Raw genomic sequence first — 17,022 nt, forward strand, 5'->3', positions numbered from 1 at the left:
AAAATATTTTAATTGTTTAGTTGTTATTCTTATTTAAACATTTTTATTTGTCTTGATTTGTAAACTTTTCTTTTTTTAAATTAACCTAGGTGTAATCCAAGTGGGATTAAATGCACATGGAAGCAAGTGAAGATGAAATATAAAAACATAGTCCAAAGTGGTATGACTTGTACACAGCTACCTAATGTTCCTACTTTTATCAAGCTTAGTTTGCCCTACAGTTGATTATGGTTTTGTAGCTAATAGGAAAAAGGCTGAGGTAAGAAAAACATATATATATGTATCTTACTTTTGCAATTATGTCAATGTACAAGACACTATGCTTCATAATAAAATGTATTTTACAGTTATTTTTAGTGTACATGCAGTTATACAGTTGTACAGTTATGTACAGTTTTACATGCAATTTCCTGGGGGAGGAAATGGCACTGATTTGGTGGAATATGCCACATCGATATTACATTTATCCTGTTGTAAAGCACAGACATTTCAACATGTTTGCTATTGCAGACACATTTGGTGCTGTGAACTGTTCTTGCCTACGAATCTCAGTCCCATCAGTTCAAGCCTATGCATGCTAAACCAACAAATATAGCACATGCTTAATGTGGTCACCTAGTCTTTCCTTTCAGCACCTTTCTGTCATTTTCCGGTGCTTAGACTAAAGATCTAGACAAATCTAGACGATTCTGATCTGCTTGACTAACTTGGTACGGTTGTCATGGTATAATGTAGCTTTATGGGTTCACAAGAGATTGCTGAGTATATTGGCCTGTGTGCATCTGTTACTTCAAGAAACGTTCAGAAATCAAAACTCTGTTACTTCAGGAAACTTTTAGAACTGAAAATAACCACAGTTGACCTTTATTGCCCTTGTAGCACGCTGTTAAAGTTAAACATTAGGATTAAGAATTTTATTGTACTTCTGGCCTATTTATCTGAAGTCAAGTGAAAGGATTTTATACTTGCAGGTGTTATTCAAGGTTATTTCAGCGTGGACAAACAGAAAAACTTAAAGTCTATCTAATATAATAATCTATAATCATGAGCCCCTTTAGGTGAAATATTTTCATGCTAAGCCACAAAAGATAATCAGACATTAATCTGCAAGTAATCCAATAAGCCTAGTGCTACATCCTTAATGTGGTCAGCCAGTGGTCCTTGTGAGCATGATTTTTCATTTCTCAGCATAATTGACTGGTTATTAAAATGTTAATGTTGATAAATGTAGGATGCACTAGGCTCCCCAGTGTTTCAGCTGTATACAAGTATAAACCAACAGAACCAGAAACCAATAGGGAGTCAGAATGGTATATGTTTATACTTCTCTACATCCAATCACAATAAGGTTCACTCTATCTGGATGTAGAGGTTTATCTGGATAGGGGTTTTATTGAACGATGAGAAGCCGGAATGAAAACGAGCTGAAATTAAATAAGAGTAAATGCATATATCCAGAGCAGGAATGCATCACAGTGGGTAGCAGGACACTGGAGAACCAAGCTGGGCAACATCAGGACACAACAGGAGGAACAGGGCATCTGGGTACATGCGAAAGAGATACAGAAAGAGAGAAAGAATAGAAAAGAAGGGGGAAAAAACAGGATTAGAATGGTTGTGCTAAAATTCTGCTGTGTAATGTGACAGGCCTGAGTCTAGAATGGCAGTGGTGGAATGTACTTACTGAGAACTGGCCTTCACTAGACAAAGCCAAACAAAAATGTCTGTAGTATTTAAAGACACATCCATACCATATCACCATAATCAGATCTCATCAGATGTGCAATGTATTAACTACACAAAAGCTGCATTATTTTTACCACCAAATGTCACATCAGTTACAAGTACAAACATCACAATTAATTCACTATAGTCAACAAATCGTTAATAGTTCTACATTTCTTTAGAATGGAATATAAAAAACATACCTAGATGTGCATATCTCTAATGACTCTTCAAAATCAAAGCAACAGGTAAAGAACTGTAATACAGCTCCCTGCTGCCCCCTACAGCTTGTGAGTGTGTTAATGCAAAGCTTTCAGACCTATACATGTATATACAAACCATATACCCATTGTGTGTGTGTGTGTGTGTGTGTGTGTGTGTGTGTGTGTGCTTACTCAGCTAAAAGGTATAATGGCAGCATAATAGCTCAATAGTGTCCAGCTGCACTGCTTTGAAAAGAAGCTTTTAACACACACACACACACAAACACACACACACACACACACACACACACACACACACACACACACACACACACACAGTCTATAGAGAGCATTACTGGCAGTTCCAGCATGCAACATCCCAATATACACAATCTCCTCACCCAAATAATCACTCTCTTGAAATTATACCAATATATAAATGTAAATACATAACTAAATACACCAATATTGGTGATAATGATGGTGGTGGTAATGACAGTGATTGCGAAGATGATTCTAATGATGATTGCAATTTTGGTGATAACTGTGTGATAACTGAGTGTGATAGTGAAGATTCAGATGATTGTGATATGTAAATGGTGTAAATAATGATTGGGATGATGATGATAAAAGTGGATGATGATGAAATGATATTTGGTAGCAATGGTGAAAGTGATCAAAGTGATTGCGATACTAGTGATTGTGATGAGGTAGATGATGGTGATGATCAGGAAAAATATGGTTTATGATGATGATAGGGAAAAAATTATAATGATGGTGGTGGAGTTCATGAATGATTTGTACTGTAGCACCCCCACACGGCTGACAGAAGGACTGACTATGGTGTGTGTGTGTGTGTGTGTGTGTGTGTGTGACGTATCTGAAGGCAGTACTACAGTCTTTTCTACAGTTTTTTACAAAAACATCCTGTAGTCAAATTTTCAAAAAATCTTAACACAGTTACCACAACATGTGTCTGTATGATCTATACTATTGATATAATTATTGTTGTTATTACACAATATGTATTCAATTGTCATGTTTCTGATTGCTTAGAATTCCTGTACATATATATTTCCCACTTAAAAATTTTTGGATCTTTCATATCTTATTTATAATTGTTTGTATACAGCACGCCAAAATTAAATACCTAATTTTCCAAATCTTAAATACAGTATAAAACAATTTACAAGAGGAGAAGCAAAAGTTTCTGGATGCAGCCTCTCTGTCTCTGTCTCTCTCTGGGACTGAGGCTCTGGTAATTGCAGCTGCAGAGCTGATTAGTCGTCTTCTGCCTGCTGATTGGGTGAGAGTTAATGAGCAAGCTGATAGGTGGAATAATTAAGAAAATCATTAGGGAAAGTGTCCCAACTTTTGCACACTGCTGTTCGCTGGGAGACAGTAAAACTGCAAAGAAATAAATAGGGCACTTACTGTACGACCTGGGGTGTAAACATTCAAAAGGGGGCGTGGCTAAAACTGAAAACATTGGTGCAATAGACACAAGTTTAAGTAATTGTTTAGGAACTTTTTAAAGGGTAACTAAACCCTCTGATTATAGATTTTAGACTCCACACTTAGCTCAAATTTGAAAAATACTGAAAAATGGGAGGACTAGTTTGGGAGGTGCACTGGGTGATGTATGGGTTTAGAAGAGGGGGAGCTGATTGGGCTGAGCACTGTGGATCTGATAGTGGTGAGACGTGGAAAGTTGGACATCACACTGAACCTGAGAGGACGCTGCAGAGACAGAAATAATTTCAATAAAAGCATTTTTAAAAAGGTTAGGAAAGGTTTATAACAATTTTAAGCAGGACTGGTATTTTTTATTACTTTAAAGGAACACATTCCAGCCTCTAAGAAAACGTTTATACCATTATTGACAACAATTTACTTTGCCTTGAACCATTAAATTTAGTTATTCTCTTGTTTTTTTCTATAATTAACCTTAAAATATATTAATGCAACAAAAATAAAGTATATTCAATGTTCTTTACTATCAGGGTTGTTAACATTTGCAAAAAAAAAAAACTGTGAGAAAATAGGAAAGAGAGAAAATAAAGGAAACAGGCAGATTTTAGGACCCAGTAGATCAAAGAGAGAAATAGAGAGAGCACGCGGAAGAGTCACTCACATGATATACACACACATATGCAAAGTCTGCTCACCCTCACGCGCTGCCTCACACACAATAACACACACTGAGCTCGCGGGGTGTATGCAGGGGTAGTGTGTGTGTGTGTGGAGCAGCGCTATGAGAGCAGTGAGCGCTGCGGCTGTGTTCACTGTGTGCTTACTCTCAGTGTGGGTGAGTATCACAACCTCACACACACTCCTCACACACACAAACTCCACATACACACTCTCCTCACACACACAAACTCCACATACACACACTCCTCACACACACAAACTCCACATACACACACTCCTCACACACACAAACTCCACATACACACTCTCCTCACACACACAAACTCCACATACACTCCTCACACACACAAACTCCACATACACACACACTCACACACTCTCTTCTCATACACACATACACCCCTCACACACACACTCCATTGTGTATCTGTGGAAGTTATGTTGAACTTATCAGGTGACACCCAACAAACACCATCAACATTAAATTCTCCACTTTAGATTTAACTTAAACTTATCATAACAGACACTTAGCTCAGTTTAGCTCACACTGTTTCAGAGTCCTCTACCTTACAATAGGGGGCAGCAACAGCATTCACTAACCCCTGATGATGATGATGATGATGATGATATGGTAATGATAGAAATACTAGAGATAAGAAGAGAGTAATGGGTGATGATGAGACTAAGAGTGATGATCGTGTTAATGGTGATGATGATAGTAATAATAAGAATATGGAAAGGGTGGTGATGTTGGTAATATGAGTGATGGTGATGGTAATTTTATTATTAATATGAATATGGGGAGAATGAAGGTTACTATGGTAATGATAGTAATAATGAGAATTTGTAGATTGATGACATTAATGATAGTAATGAGAGTGATGTTTGTTATATGGAAAAGGGGGTGAGGATAATGGGAATATGGAGAGATTGATGATAGTGATGATGATAATTAAGATAATAATAGTAATGAGAGTGATTTGGCTATATGGTAATGATTGTGATGATAATGGTAATGATAGTAATACTGAGAATATGAAGAAAGTGATGATAGTGAAGATAATAATAGTAATGAGAGTGATGGTAATGGCATTACTATTAGGAAAATGGGGAGAATGAAGGTTATTGTGGTAGTGATATTAATAATGAGAATATGGAGAGAGTGATGATGGTGATGATAGTAATGAGAGTAATTTTGGTTATATGGTAATGATTGTGATGATCATAATGATAGTAATAATGAGAATATGGAGGGAGCGATAATAGAGTGATATTATTGGTTACATGGAACGGGTGGTGGTGATAATAATGATAATTATACTTATACTGGAAATATGGAGAAAGTGATAGTGATAGTAATGAGAGTGATGTTGGTTATATGGGAAAGACGGTGAATATAATGGTCATTATCATCATAATTAGAATATGGGAAGGGGGGGGGGGTGATAGTGATTATGGTAATGTAGATATAGGGGTTGTCATTTTTAGTCATTTTAGTGTGGGAGGTTTCATGGCTAAATTGAAGCAGCCTGGTGGCCAATCTTCATTAATTGCACATTGCACCAGTAAGAGCAGAGTGTGAAGGTTGAATTAGCAGGGTAAGAGCACAGTTCTGCTCAAAATATTGCAATGCACACATCATTATGAGAGACATACCAGAGTTCAAAAGAGGACAAATTGTTGGTGCACGTCTTGCTGTCTTGCTGGAGCATCTGTGACCAAGACAGAAAGTCTTTGTGATGTATCAAGAGCCACGGTATCCAGGGTAATGTCAGCATAACACCAAGAAGGACCAACCACATCCAACAGGATTAACTGTGGATGCTGTAAGCGGAAGCTGTCTGAAAGGGATGTTCGGGTGCTAACCCGGATTGTATCCAAAAAACATAAAACCACGGCTGATCAAATCACGCAGAATTCAATGTGCACCTCAACTCTCCTGTCTCCTGTTTTATATGTATTTATTATGTGTGCAGGCTGAGGAGCGGACGTTCTCAATAGATCTGGATCGGAACTGTTTCCTCAAAGATGGAAAACCCTTCCAGTACATCTCCGGCAGCATCCATTACTCCAGAGTCCCACGCAGCTACTGGAAGGACCGACTCACCAAGATGTACATGAGTGGACTGAACGCCATCCAGGTGTAAGAGCTTCCTGCACTCTCACTCTGCTGCTACAATATCACTAAAACAGCTAGATACTTTAAATCTAAAGTGTGTGTGTGCTGTAGGTACATTCCCTGGAATTTCCACGAGTCAGAGCAGGGTGTGTTTGAGTTTGAGGGGCAGAAGGATGTGGAGTATTTCCTCAATCTGGCCAATCAGACGGGGCTGCTGGTCATCCTGCGGCCAGGACCCTATATATGCGCCGAGTGGGAGATGGTAGGTTTTAACAGACACATACACACACATACACACACGCTGGGTGCTTCCCAATCATTATATTATTATTAAAATACAGAATTGTACACTGTATATATGTAGTAGGGGTGGGCGATATGGCTCTAAAATAAAATCACGATATTTCAGGTTATTTTTGTGATGGCAATATACTTGGCGATATAGGAAAACAGAAAAATAATTCATTAAATTCAGGAATATAGTATAGTGGTATAACAGTATAATCATAATGTGGCAAAATAAATAATATAGCATAAAATAATATAATGCAGCAAAAAATATTTTCATGCATATAAACTGCAAACTAAAACAATTATACAATAAATACACTTAAAGCTTCAAAGTAAATAATAGACTACTTTTAAGACAGAACATCCCTATTATCACAATATGGATTTTTAATATCATGATATTTCTGTGTCACAATATATTGTATACGATATAATATTGCCCACCCCTAATATGTAGATACATAAAATATAAATAATAAATAATCTTTAACTATATACTGCATGGCCGTTGTGGTTGTGTAGTGGTTTATGTATGTGTATAGCTTAAGACTTCCTTGTATATTTGTAGGGTTTTACTTTCACTTTCTCTTTCTTCATGAGTTTGTCGATTTCAGCAGAGAATGAAATTACTAAACAGTACCACTACTTCCACTACAATATTTGGTTCTTTTTTTATTTTGGCACATTTCATCTCCAAACAATTTGAGCTTTGTGTAATAATAAGTGTGATCCCGTTTAAAATGATGATATTGATTGGCTATATTTGCTTATTCAGCCTTTTACCTTATTTTTTCATGTATCTGAAGCTTTATGCTTTATTAAATTACCAATATTAAAGATATATATATATAAATATAAATATAATATATAAATGTATGATAAATATTATATGTTGTTAAATAGTCATTAGTGTGTGTAATGCTGTACACTGTGGATGTGGATGGTCAGCAGTCTGACAGTGCTGATTATTATAATTATCTGGTGTGTAATGATGTGTGTGGATGTGTCAGTGCTGCGTGTGCTGAGTGTTTGTTTGTAAATAAGTGTTTACTCTCTCTGCTGCAGGGCGGGCTGCCTGCCTGGCTGCTCCACAACCCCAACATTATCCTCCGCTCTGCAGATTCAGGTACTTTTTTCTTTTAGCACCTCCATTAGCTGTGTGACGGGGTCGTGTGACGGGTTGTGTGATGTGGTTTTGTGGTGGAACTGTGTGATGGGTTTTTGTGACAGGGTTTTTTGTTGTGGGGCTGTGTGACAAAGTTGTGTGACAGGGGTTATATGACGGGGACTGAGTGATGAGGTTGTGTGACTTCTCTGACTCTGTGTTTCTGCTTAGATTACCTGCAGGCTGTCAGTGACTGGATGGCCGTTTTGCTTACAAAAATGCGTCCGTGGCTTTACCAGAACGGAGGGAACATCATCAGCGTACAGGTACACGCTGATAACTGCAGCACAACCTTTAATGATGCGGGATAAAGTGATAATTTAGTTAAAATTCCATCAAATGCAATATATTTACTGTCTGATGCATTTGCATAGCATACAAATGTAATAGCCCATAAGCTACCAGTTTTACCAAGCTACCAAGCAATCAATGCTAACTACTTGATTGTTTTTGTGTCACTTTGAATTAATGCATTCAGCTACATTTTTAAGTTGCACACATTGCCCACAGTTTGACTAGTCTGTACAAAAGTATTGAGCAGATAAACACGAATCTGTTGGCACCATGGCTAATACCAGGCATGAGCTAAAGGGGTTTAAAACCCCCAAACATTAAGCTGTGTTGTCTGAAATGATGGATATCTCACAAGATAGCACCTCACAACTTAAACAGATATGGGTAATCCCAAGCTGTCCCTTAGAGAACACTACTTTAACAATTTGCATTCTGCTGTCCCATGACTTTTGCCATGGTTTATAATACCTTGTAAACCTTGTGTACCTGGATTAAAGAGGAATTGTGGGTAATGTAGTGTGTGTTTGCTGCTTCTCAGGTGGAGAATGAGTATGGTAGTTATTTTGCGTGTGATTATAATTACCTGCGTCACCTGCGCACGCTCTTCCGCTTCTTCCTGGGCGAGGACGTCTTCCTCTTCACCACGGATGGAAACACGGATAAAGAGCTGATCTGCGGAACTCTGGAGGGACTTTACGCCACCATCGACTTCGGCACAGGTCGGTTAAGCTCTGAGAGAACACCTGTTTAAGATTAATGTGTGTGCGTGTGTGTGACACATTAGCTGAATCAGCAAATACTTCTCTCTCTTTCTGCTGATGTCAGAAGAAGAGATTATGTGTTAACTGGTAAACAGATATTAGCCTTATAGACTATTAGACTGACTGTGTGCTTTAACTGAATCACTCTCCTGACCATGTACACTCCATGTAAGAGCAGGGTGTCTCATTAAATTGGAGTTTTTGGATGCTTTATAATGTTCATATGATCCATACACTCATTCTGACAGACTGTAATACACTACATGAATTGTAGGGGGCGCTCTATAATGCTTTATATTATCTATATGATCTACACACTCATTCTGACAGATGAGTAATTGTAATACACTACAGATACAATACTGGGTGTGCTAAAATGCTTTGTAGCGTCCATATGATCCACATGCCCACTCTGAATTACTATAATAAACTACAGGAATTGTAGAGGTTGCTCTATAATGCTTTATAATGTCTGTATGATCTACACACTCATTCTGACAGACTGCAATAGACTAAAGAAACAATATTGAGTGCTCTGTAATGCTTTGTAGCATCCATATGATTCGCATGCCCATTCTGAATTACTATAATAGACTACAGGAATTGTAGAGGTTGCTCTATAATGCTTTATAATGTACATATGATCTACACACTCATTCTGACAGACTGTAATACACTACAGATACAATATTGGGTGTGCTATAATGCTTTGTAGCGTCCATATGATCCACATGCCCACTCTGAATTACTATAATAAACTACAGGAATTGTAGAGGTTGCTCTATAATGCTTTATAATGTCCATATGATCTACACACTCATTCTGACAGACTGTAATACACTACAGATACAATATTGGGTTCTCTATAATGCTTTGTAGCATCCATATGATTCACATGCCCACTCCAAATTACTATTATAGACTACAGGAATTGTAGAGGTTGCTCTATAATGCTTTATAATGTCCATATGATCTACACACTCATTCTGACAGACTGTAATACACTACAGATACAATATTGGGTTCTCTATAATGCTTTGTAACATCCATATGATTCACATGCCCACTCCAAATTACTATTATAGACTACAGGAATTGTAGAGGTTGCTCTATAATGCTTTATAATGTACATATGATCTACACACTCATTCTGACAGACTGCAATAGACTATAGAAACAATATTGAGTGCTCTGTAATGCTTTGTAGCATCCATATGATTCGCATGCCCACTCTGAATTACTATAATAGACTACAGGAATTGTAGAGGTTGCTCTATAATGCTTTATAATGTACATATGATCTACACACTCATTCTGACAGACTGCAATAGACTATAGAAACAATATTGAGTGCTCTGTAATGCTTTGTAGCATCCATATGATTCGCATGCCCACTCTGAATTACTATAATAGACTACAGGAATTGTAGAGGTTGCTCTATAATGCTTTATAATGTCCATATGATCTACACACTCATTCTGACAGACTGTAATACACTACAGATACAATATTGGGTGTGCTATAATGCTTTGTAGCGTCCATATGATCCACATGCCCACTCTGAATTACTATAATAAACTACAGGAATTGTAGAGGTTGCTCTATAATGCTTTATAATGTCCATATGATCTACGCACTCATTCTGACAGACTGTAATACACTACAGATACAATATTGGGTTCTCTATAATGCTTTGTAGCATCCATATGATTCACATGCCCACTCTAAATTACTATTATAGACTACAGGAATTATAGAGGTTGTTCTATAATGCTTTATAATGTCCATATGATCTACACACTCATTCTGACAGATTGTAATACACTGCAGGAAGTATAGGGGGTGCTCTATAATGCTTTATAATGTACATATGATCTACACACTCATTCTGACAGACTGTAATACACTACAGATACAATATTGGGTGTGCTATAATGCTTTGTAGCGTCCATATGATCCACATGCCCACTCTGAATTACTATAATAAACTACAGGAATTGTAGAGGTTGCTCTATAATGCTTTATAATGTCCATATGATCTACGCACTCATTCTGACAGACTGTAATACACTACAGATACAATATTGGGTTCTCTATAATGCTTTGTAGCATCCATATGATTCACATGCCCACTCTAAATTACTATTATAGACTACAGGAATTGTAGAGGTTGCTCTATAATGCTTTATAATGTACATATGATCTACATTCTCATTCTGACAGACTGTAATAGACTATGGAAACAATATTGAGTGCTCTGTAATGCTTTGTAGCGTCTATATGATCCACATACCCACTCTGAATGTCTATAATAGACTATAGGAATTGTAGGGTTGCTTTATAATGCTTTATAATGTCCATATGATCTACATTCTCATTCTGACAGAATGTAATACCCTACAGGTAGTACAGGTGATGATATATAGAATTAGTTTTTTAAGTACTCTACAATGCTTATATGCTTTTATTGTCTCGTTCTTTTTTTCTTTCTTTCTTATTCTTTCTCTCAGACACCAATATAACCACTGCATTCAAGCGGCAGAGGAGATTCGAACCCAAAGGACCACTGGTGAGTGTAGAGAAATGTACCAACAATGATTTCTGTACAGTTTTGGCAGTACAATGTGATGACAGTTTATTTTAAAAAGGGTGAAGTTCTGCTGGATTTTGGTCTTTGATGGATTTGTCTATGTGTGTGGATATATGTGGGTGTGTGTCCTGCAGGTAAACTCTGAGTTTTATACTGGCTGGTTGGACCACTGGGGTGATAAACATGCTTCAGTAGAGACGCAGAAGGTCAGCAGGATGCTGGAGGACATGCTGAGCATGGGGGCCAGCGTCAACATGTGGGTCAAAGTCCTTACACTCGTATTTAGTATGTATATTAAATGATGTGTGGAAAAGTGAAATTGAACGTTTTTTGGGTACCTCTAGCTAAGATACAAGATGAGATTGAGGCGGTTGGGTATGGAGGTGTACAGGTTCCATTTGATCAATCAACCTGTATTTTAACTCATTTCCAATGTGGCCGAGCATTTACAGAAACAGGGATTGACATGACAGAGAAAATAAAAGCTAAATTTAATTATTGTAAAATAGCAGTAAATAAAAAAAAATTTAGATAAAAAAATAATTAAAATAATTCGAATAAAATATAGAAATACAAAAATAATAAATAAAATTAATGATTATAATTAAGTTAGGTTAAATTGACAAAAAATGTAAGATCATAAGAAAGTAAGACTAATACAACAAAAATTTAGCTAAAACTAACTTGTACATAATACAATAAAAATTCAAATAAATAAATGAACTAACAAAAATAAAAGAAATCATATTACGAAAAATAGTAACAATAAAAGAAAATCAAAATAAGTTAAAAAGCAATAATACAAAACTATTAAAAATAATAAAAATAATAATATAATAACTATAAGAATAAGAATAATAAAAAATAAATAAAATGAAAATAAAATAAGGAAACAACAAAAAAAAGAAGAACTAAAATAAACGTTAAGAATAAATAAGTTTAAGTAAAACAGGAACAGGCTGTCTGAAGGTGGTTAGATATTAATAGTTTAAAATGATTTAGTGACACTAGTGAGCTGAGTTTTAGAGTGATGTTTCATAGATGTTGCTACAGCTGGGCCTGTAGATCCTGTAGCTCAGGGGTGTCCAAACTACGGCCCGCGGGCCATTTGCGGCCCGTTTCTTTTTTGGAGCGGCCCGCGAGGTATTTTAGAAATAGAATGAAAGTTGGCCCGCTGTTAAGCAGGTTTTTATAATGTGAGATTCAAAGTTTGAACGCTAGGTTTCAGAAACGGGCCAAAGAGTCTAAAAGCGGAGAGGGTGCGCATTTTTTGCGCAGAAAATCAGGCCAAAGAGTCTAAAACCGGAGAGAGTGCGCATTTCTAGCGCAGAAAAACGGGGCAAAGAGTCTAAAAGCGGAGAGGGTGCGCATTTCTAGAGGAGAAAATCGGGCCGAAGAGTCTAAATTTGCCGTAATTAAGGAGTTTTATATTAAGAGATTAATCATGAAATTAAACATCAATTTGAAAAATCTTAGTTTACACAACACTGTCAAAGATAAAGATAGTAAGTCAAGTAAAATGGTGTGTAAATGAAATAATCAGGAAAATGTATTATTTAAAGTGGTATATTTCATTATTTGTTTTATTACAGAGTCTGTGGCCCGTAACTTCAAATATATTTCTCCTTCTGGCCCCCAACAAAAAAAGTTTGGACACCCCTGCTGTAGCTCTACACTCGTAGGTTGATAAAGCTGCGTCCCATAAATGCTCGTTTAATGAGAAATCTGGAGAATAGGCAGGATGAGGAAGTGTTCCAATCCGGTGGAGACAATCCTGGAAATCTGCTGGATAATGAAGACACCACTTAAGTCAATGAAAATAATGGAACTGGAATCACAAGGCCACAAGATAATGTACTTTATTAATAAAGACTGATAAATAACAAGTAAAGAACAACTAAGAAAGTACAGAGCTGTATTTAGGTTTTAATTGTTGTAAAAATCAAGCAGTTCTGTTCTGTGTTATTTTACAGGTACATGTTTGAAGGTGGAACAAACTTTGGGTACTGGAACGGTATGTCTAGATTCATTCATTACCCCTTTATATCATAACATAACATAACATATAACATAACATTCAGACCCTTTGTGAAGAGATAGGAAGCTAATGTAGATGGAATGTAACAGATTTTATCTTTATTGTTCTTTCAGAAATGGGGAAACTGTTGGTTCCACCCTAAACAGTTCAGAAGCTACATTATTAGAGTATTCATGTTGATAAATTTGGGATTCATTAGGCTCCATAGTGTTTCAGCTGCATATATGCTCATTGAAAATGAATGTATTTCACATACAATGCAATGCAAATATATTAAAGAAGCATTGTTAGATGTTTGGCTCATGTTCTCTTGAGTCTCTGCACAGATCATCTTTATACTAGGCTACATATATAAATAAGGTTCTGTCATTAACCTTATATCCAATGCTAATTACTGTACAATATACATAAGCGTCCACTACGTTATGCATTAGCTGCATTAGCCTTTTAGCTTCAGCTTCATTACTAGTTTTCTACAGAGAGCTTATCCGTGGTGTATAACCTTCTATTACTTGTTAGCTGCTTTAGTCTCTTAGCTCCAATGCTAATTGGTGTATACAGGCTAACATTGCTTGTTAGGTACATAAGCCTCGTATATCTGCTGTTTATTATTGTACATAAGCTTTAATTTCATGTTAGCCTGTCTACATTAGATGCTAAACATGCCTTAGGTGATTGACTATATTTGCAGTAAAAAGAGTGCTGGAGTTTGGTGGGGTTGGCTGCAGAACTATTGCTTTAATGTGTAATGGTTCTCAGGTGCTGATCTGGACAGTCGGTTTCGCTCTGTGGTGACCAGCTACGATTACAACGCTCCTCTGTCAGAAGCTGGAGACCCAACAGACAAACTGCTGGCCATCAGAGACGTTATTAAGAACGTAAGAAGAACACATGCTAATATTTCATATATCACCTTGCTTGCAGTATTGCAATATATTATTAAACAGCAGAAGTAGTCCACAATGAAAACTGTATTTTGTTTCACAGCAAAAGTGCACAAACAGTGTTAAACCTCTGATCTGTGTCTGTGCTCCTCTTCAGTTCCGGGATATCCCGTCTGGGCCGATGCCCCCAGCCTCCCCTAAGTTTTCGTACGGATTTGTCACTCTGAAGAAGGTGAGTTTATTCACAGCTTTCCTGAAAACTCCAGACCCTCAGAGTCAACATCACAAATTTATTATATCATATATAAATATGTGGCTAGATAATATGGCAAAAATCTGTATCACAATATATATCTTAATTTTAGTTGATACGATACAATTGGGTTGTATTAGACAGAATATCAACAAAAAAATACAGAAAAAATAGATTACATAAATCATAAATTAATTTGTATTTGATTAAGTTAAATATGTATATAAGCCACTCCTTTGTTACTTTGGCCGTATATTTTGGGTCATTGTCCTGCTGGAAGACCCATCCACGACACATCCATGACATATATGGTGTTCATATATCTCTCTCTGTATCTCTCTCTCAGGTGGGTAATGTTAGTGGACTTTTGGACACACTTTGTCCGCAGGGTCCGGTCCAATCCCACCATCCGCTCACCTTCGAGGAGATAAAACATGTAAGAAAAATAATCATTCATTTTCTTCCCGTACTCAGGTTCTCTCTGCTAAGAATTAGAAAGAATAAGAAAGTGTTTACATGAATAATTAAGACAGTTACATACATACATATTATTATTATTATTATTATTATTATTATTATTATTATTAATAATAATAATAAAATTACGTGTGTCTGTACAGTTGAGTTTGTTCTGTTTTGGTTGATATTATTATAACCTTTGCTGTGTGAACATCTTTGCAGTATTACGGTTTCATGCTGTATCGGACTCTTCTTCCCCGGAATATTCCAGATCCAACTCCTCTGATCTCTCCAATGAACGGCATTCACGACCGCGCCTATGTTTCTGTGAATGGGGTGAGGAAAATCTTGCTTTTTAATTTCTGGGATGATCCTGATGAGGGCCAGTTTCATCATACGGTCTTTGGTCTTTTTTCGGATTAACTAACCTTTACTTTACTTAGTTGAGTATTGCTTGCTTCTCATAATCTGGATTAGAACATTACTCAAACAGGGCTATTCACTGTATACCTGTAACTCTACCTCTTCCTGTGTGTGTGGTGTTTGTTTGTGCACAGGTATATCAGGGTGTGTTGGAGAGAGACATTATGTTAGTGATGAACGTTACAGGAAGACAAGGAGATCAGTTGGACATCCTGGTGGAGAACATGGGCAGGGTCAACTTCGGCAACAAGATCAACGACTACAAGGTAAGACTACTTTTGCCTCTGCTTCAACCTCCTAAAAAATGAACTGATCTAAAGAACCAGTAGCACTGCTTTTATATCACTATCACTCCAGAGAACCAGTTTCAGAACCACTCTGAACATTGAGCAGTGAACAGTTTCACTCTGTGTTCTGTTTTTTTTGCAGGGCCTGCTGGGTAATCTGATTCTGGGTAATGACGTGCTCACTGATTGGCTGATATTCCCTCTGGACCTGGATGCAGTGATATCAGGCGGCTGGCCGCAGGCTGGGGGGATAAACGTCCCTCCGAAACCCAAGACTAAGGAAGGACGAGGACCAGCGGTTTACTCAGGAACTTTAAAGACCCCTGGAGTAGCCTGGGACACCTTCCTCAAACTCACCGGCTGGACCAAGGTAACTGTTACAGGCTGTAGTCCTGTATCTTTATTTACTTTCTTAATAACTACTTATAACTATCACAATTAAGCATGAACTAGCTTGTTCATGTTTTGCAATTTAGCACAAGCTAACAATCAAAAGCTTATTTGAAAGAGCCCTTAATCCTCCTGTTATATTCTGGGTCAATTTGACCGGTTTTAAAGTTTAAAGATCTCAAAAAATAGTTACAAGTATTTGTTTCAGTATGAAACTTCTTCTGCTGGTCTTAATCAGTGTAATCATCATATAATATAAAAATGTTTCATCTCACATATTTGCATCCACCACCCCTGCAAAAAAACTAAAATCAAAACAAAATTGCAATGTTATGTTTTAATGTTATGTAAAACTATTGTTTTATATGTTAGTCTTTCAAAAATAATAAATTAGTTAAACAAAAATTTTTGAACATTTTTTATGAAAAACGAGTGAATTATCCTAATTGAACCACTACCTGTTAGAGGTAAGGAACACTATTGCACTAAATATTGATAGTAGGGGTGTGACGAGACACTAATATCGTGAGACGAGACGAGACACGATACTGGGTTCACGAGAACGAGACGAGACGAGATTTAAAAATAAAATTTTAAAGAAAACCTCAAAAATTAAAAATTGAAAACTAGAGTTTTATTTGACAAAATCAAATAACGCAAACTTAACAGACTTGTTTCTCTCACACATTGATTCTATAAGAAATAGAAATAAGAATAAAAAATAAAAATAAAACGTTTCTAGGTCTTATATAGTGCAAACAATAAGTTCAAACCAAAAGCAGTCATATTAAGACTATGGTTTGTGTTTTTTTCTGCTACAATAAACAATAAACAACTGTTTATAGTTTCCACTGGATCCAAAATGCAGCCAGATATACAACTTAAAAGGGGGTAAGCATCCTAAGCGACGCATAGGGGCGCTGCACTAAAGGGGGCGCCAAATGAAAGGCCCAAATAATGTTTTTCTCAGGAGAAACAGCCAATCA

General features: G+C 36.7%; 1 protein-coding gene across 2 annotated transcripts in view; it reads left to right on the forward strand.

Moving 5' to 3' along the window:
- Window positions 1–17,022, forward strand: part of glb1l (galactosidase, beta 1-like) — a 131,447-nt gene that overhangs the window by 113,164 nt on the left and 1,261 nt on the right. The window contains exons 1-15 of one of the 2 annotated variants that reach the window (XM_049484711.1): window positions 4,073–4,236; window positions 6,059–6,225; window positions 6,313–6,463; window positions 7,558–7,618; window positions 7,829–7,923; window positions 8,490–8,670; window positions 11,223–11,281; window positions 11,437–11,558; window positions 13,276–13,316; window positions 14,100–14,218; window positions 14,382–14,456; window positions 14,824–14,913; window positions 15,159–15,272; window positions 15,494–15,625; window positions 15,789–16,016. In XM_049484711.1, coding sequence (XP_049340668.1) covers window positions 4,183–4,236; window positions 6,059–6,225; window positions 6,313–6,463; window positions 7,558–7,618; window positions 7,829–7,923; window positions 8,490–8,670; window positions 11,223–11,281; window positions 11,437–11,558; window positions 13,276–13,316; window positions 14,100–14,218; window positions 14,382–14,456; window positions 14,824–14,913; window positions 15,159–15,272; window positions 15,494–15,625; window positions 15,789–16,016 — 1,689 coding nt within the window. In that variant the 5' untranslated portion in view covers window positions 4,073–4,182. Of the gene's footprint in view, window positions 1–4,072; window positions 4,237–6,058; window positions 6,226–6,312; window positions 6,464–7,557; window positions 7,619–7,828; window positions 7,924–8,489; window positions 8,671–11,222; window positions 11,282–11,436; window positions 11,559–13,275; window positions 13,317–14,099; window positions 14,219–14,381; window positions 14,457–14,823; window positions 14,914–15,158; window positions 15,273–15,493; window positions 15,626–15,788; window positions 16,017–17,022 lie in introns of those variants that run through there. The other variant, XM_049484710.1, reaches the window with a different exon arrangement.

Source organism: Astyanax mexicanus, chromosome 11, assembly GCF_023375975.1.
Source record: "Astyanax mexicanus isolate ESR-SI-001 chromosome 11, AstMex3_surface, whole genome shotgun sequence".
NCBI classification, from domain to species: domain Eukaryota; kingdom Metazoa; phylum Chordata; class Actinopteri; order Characiformes; family Acestrorhamphidae; genus Astyanax; species Astyanax mexicanus.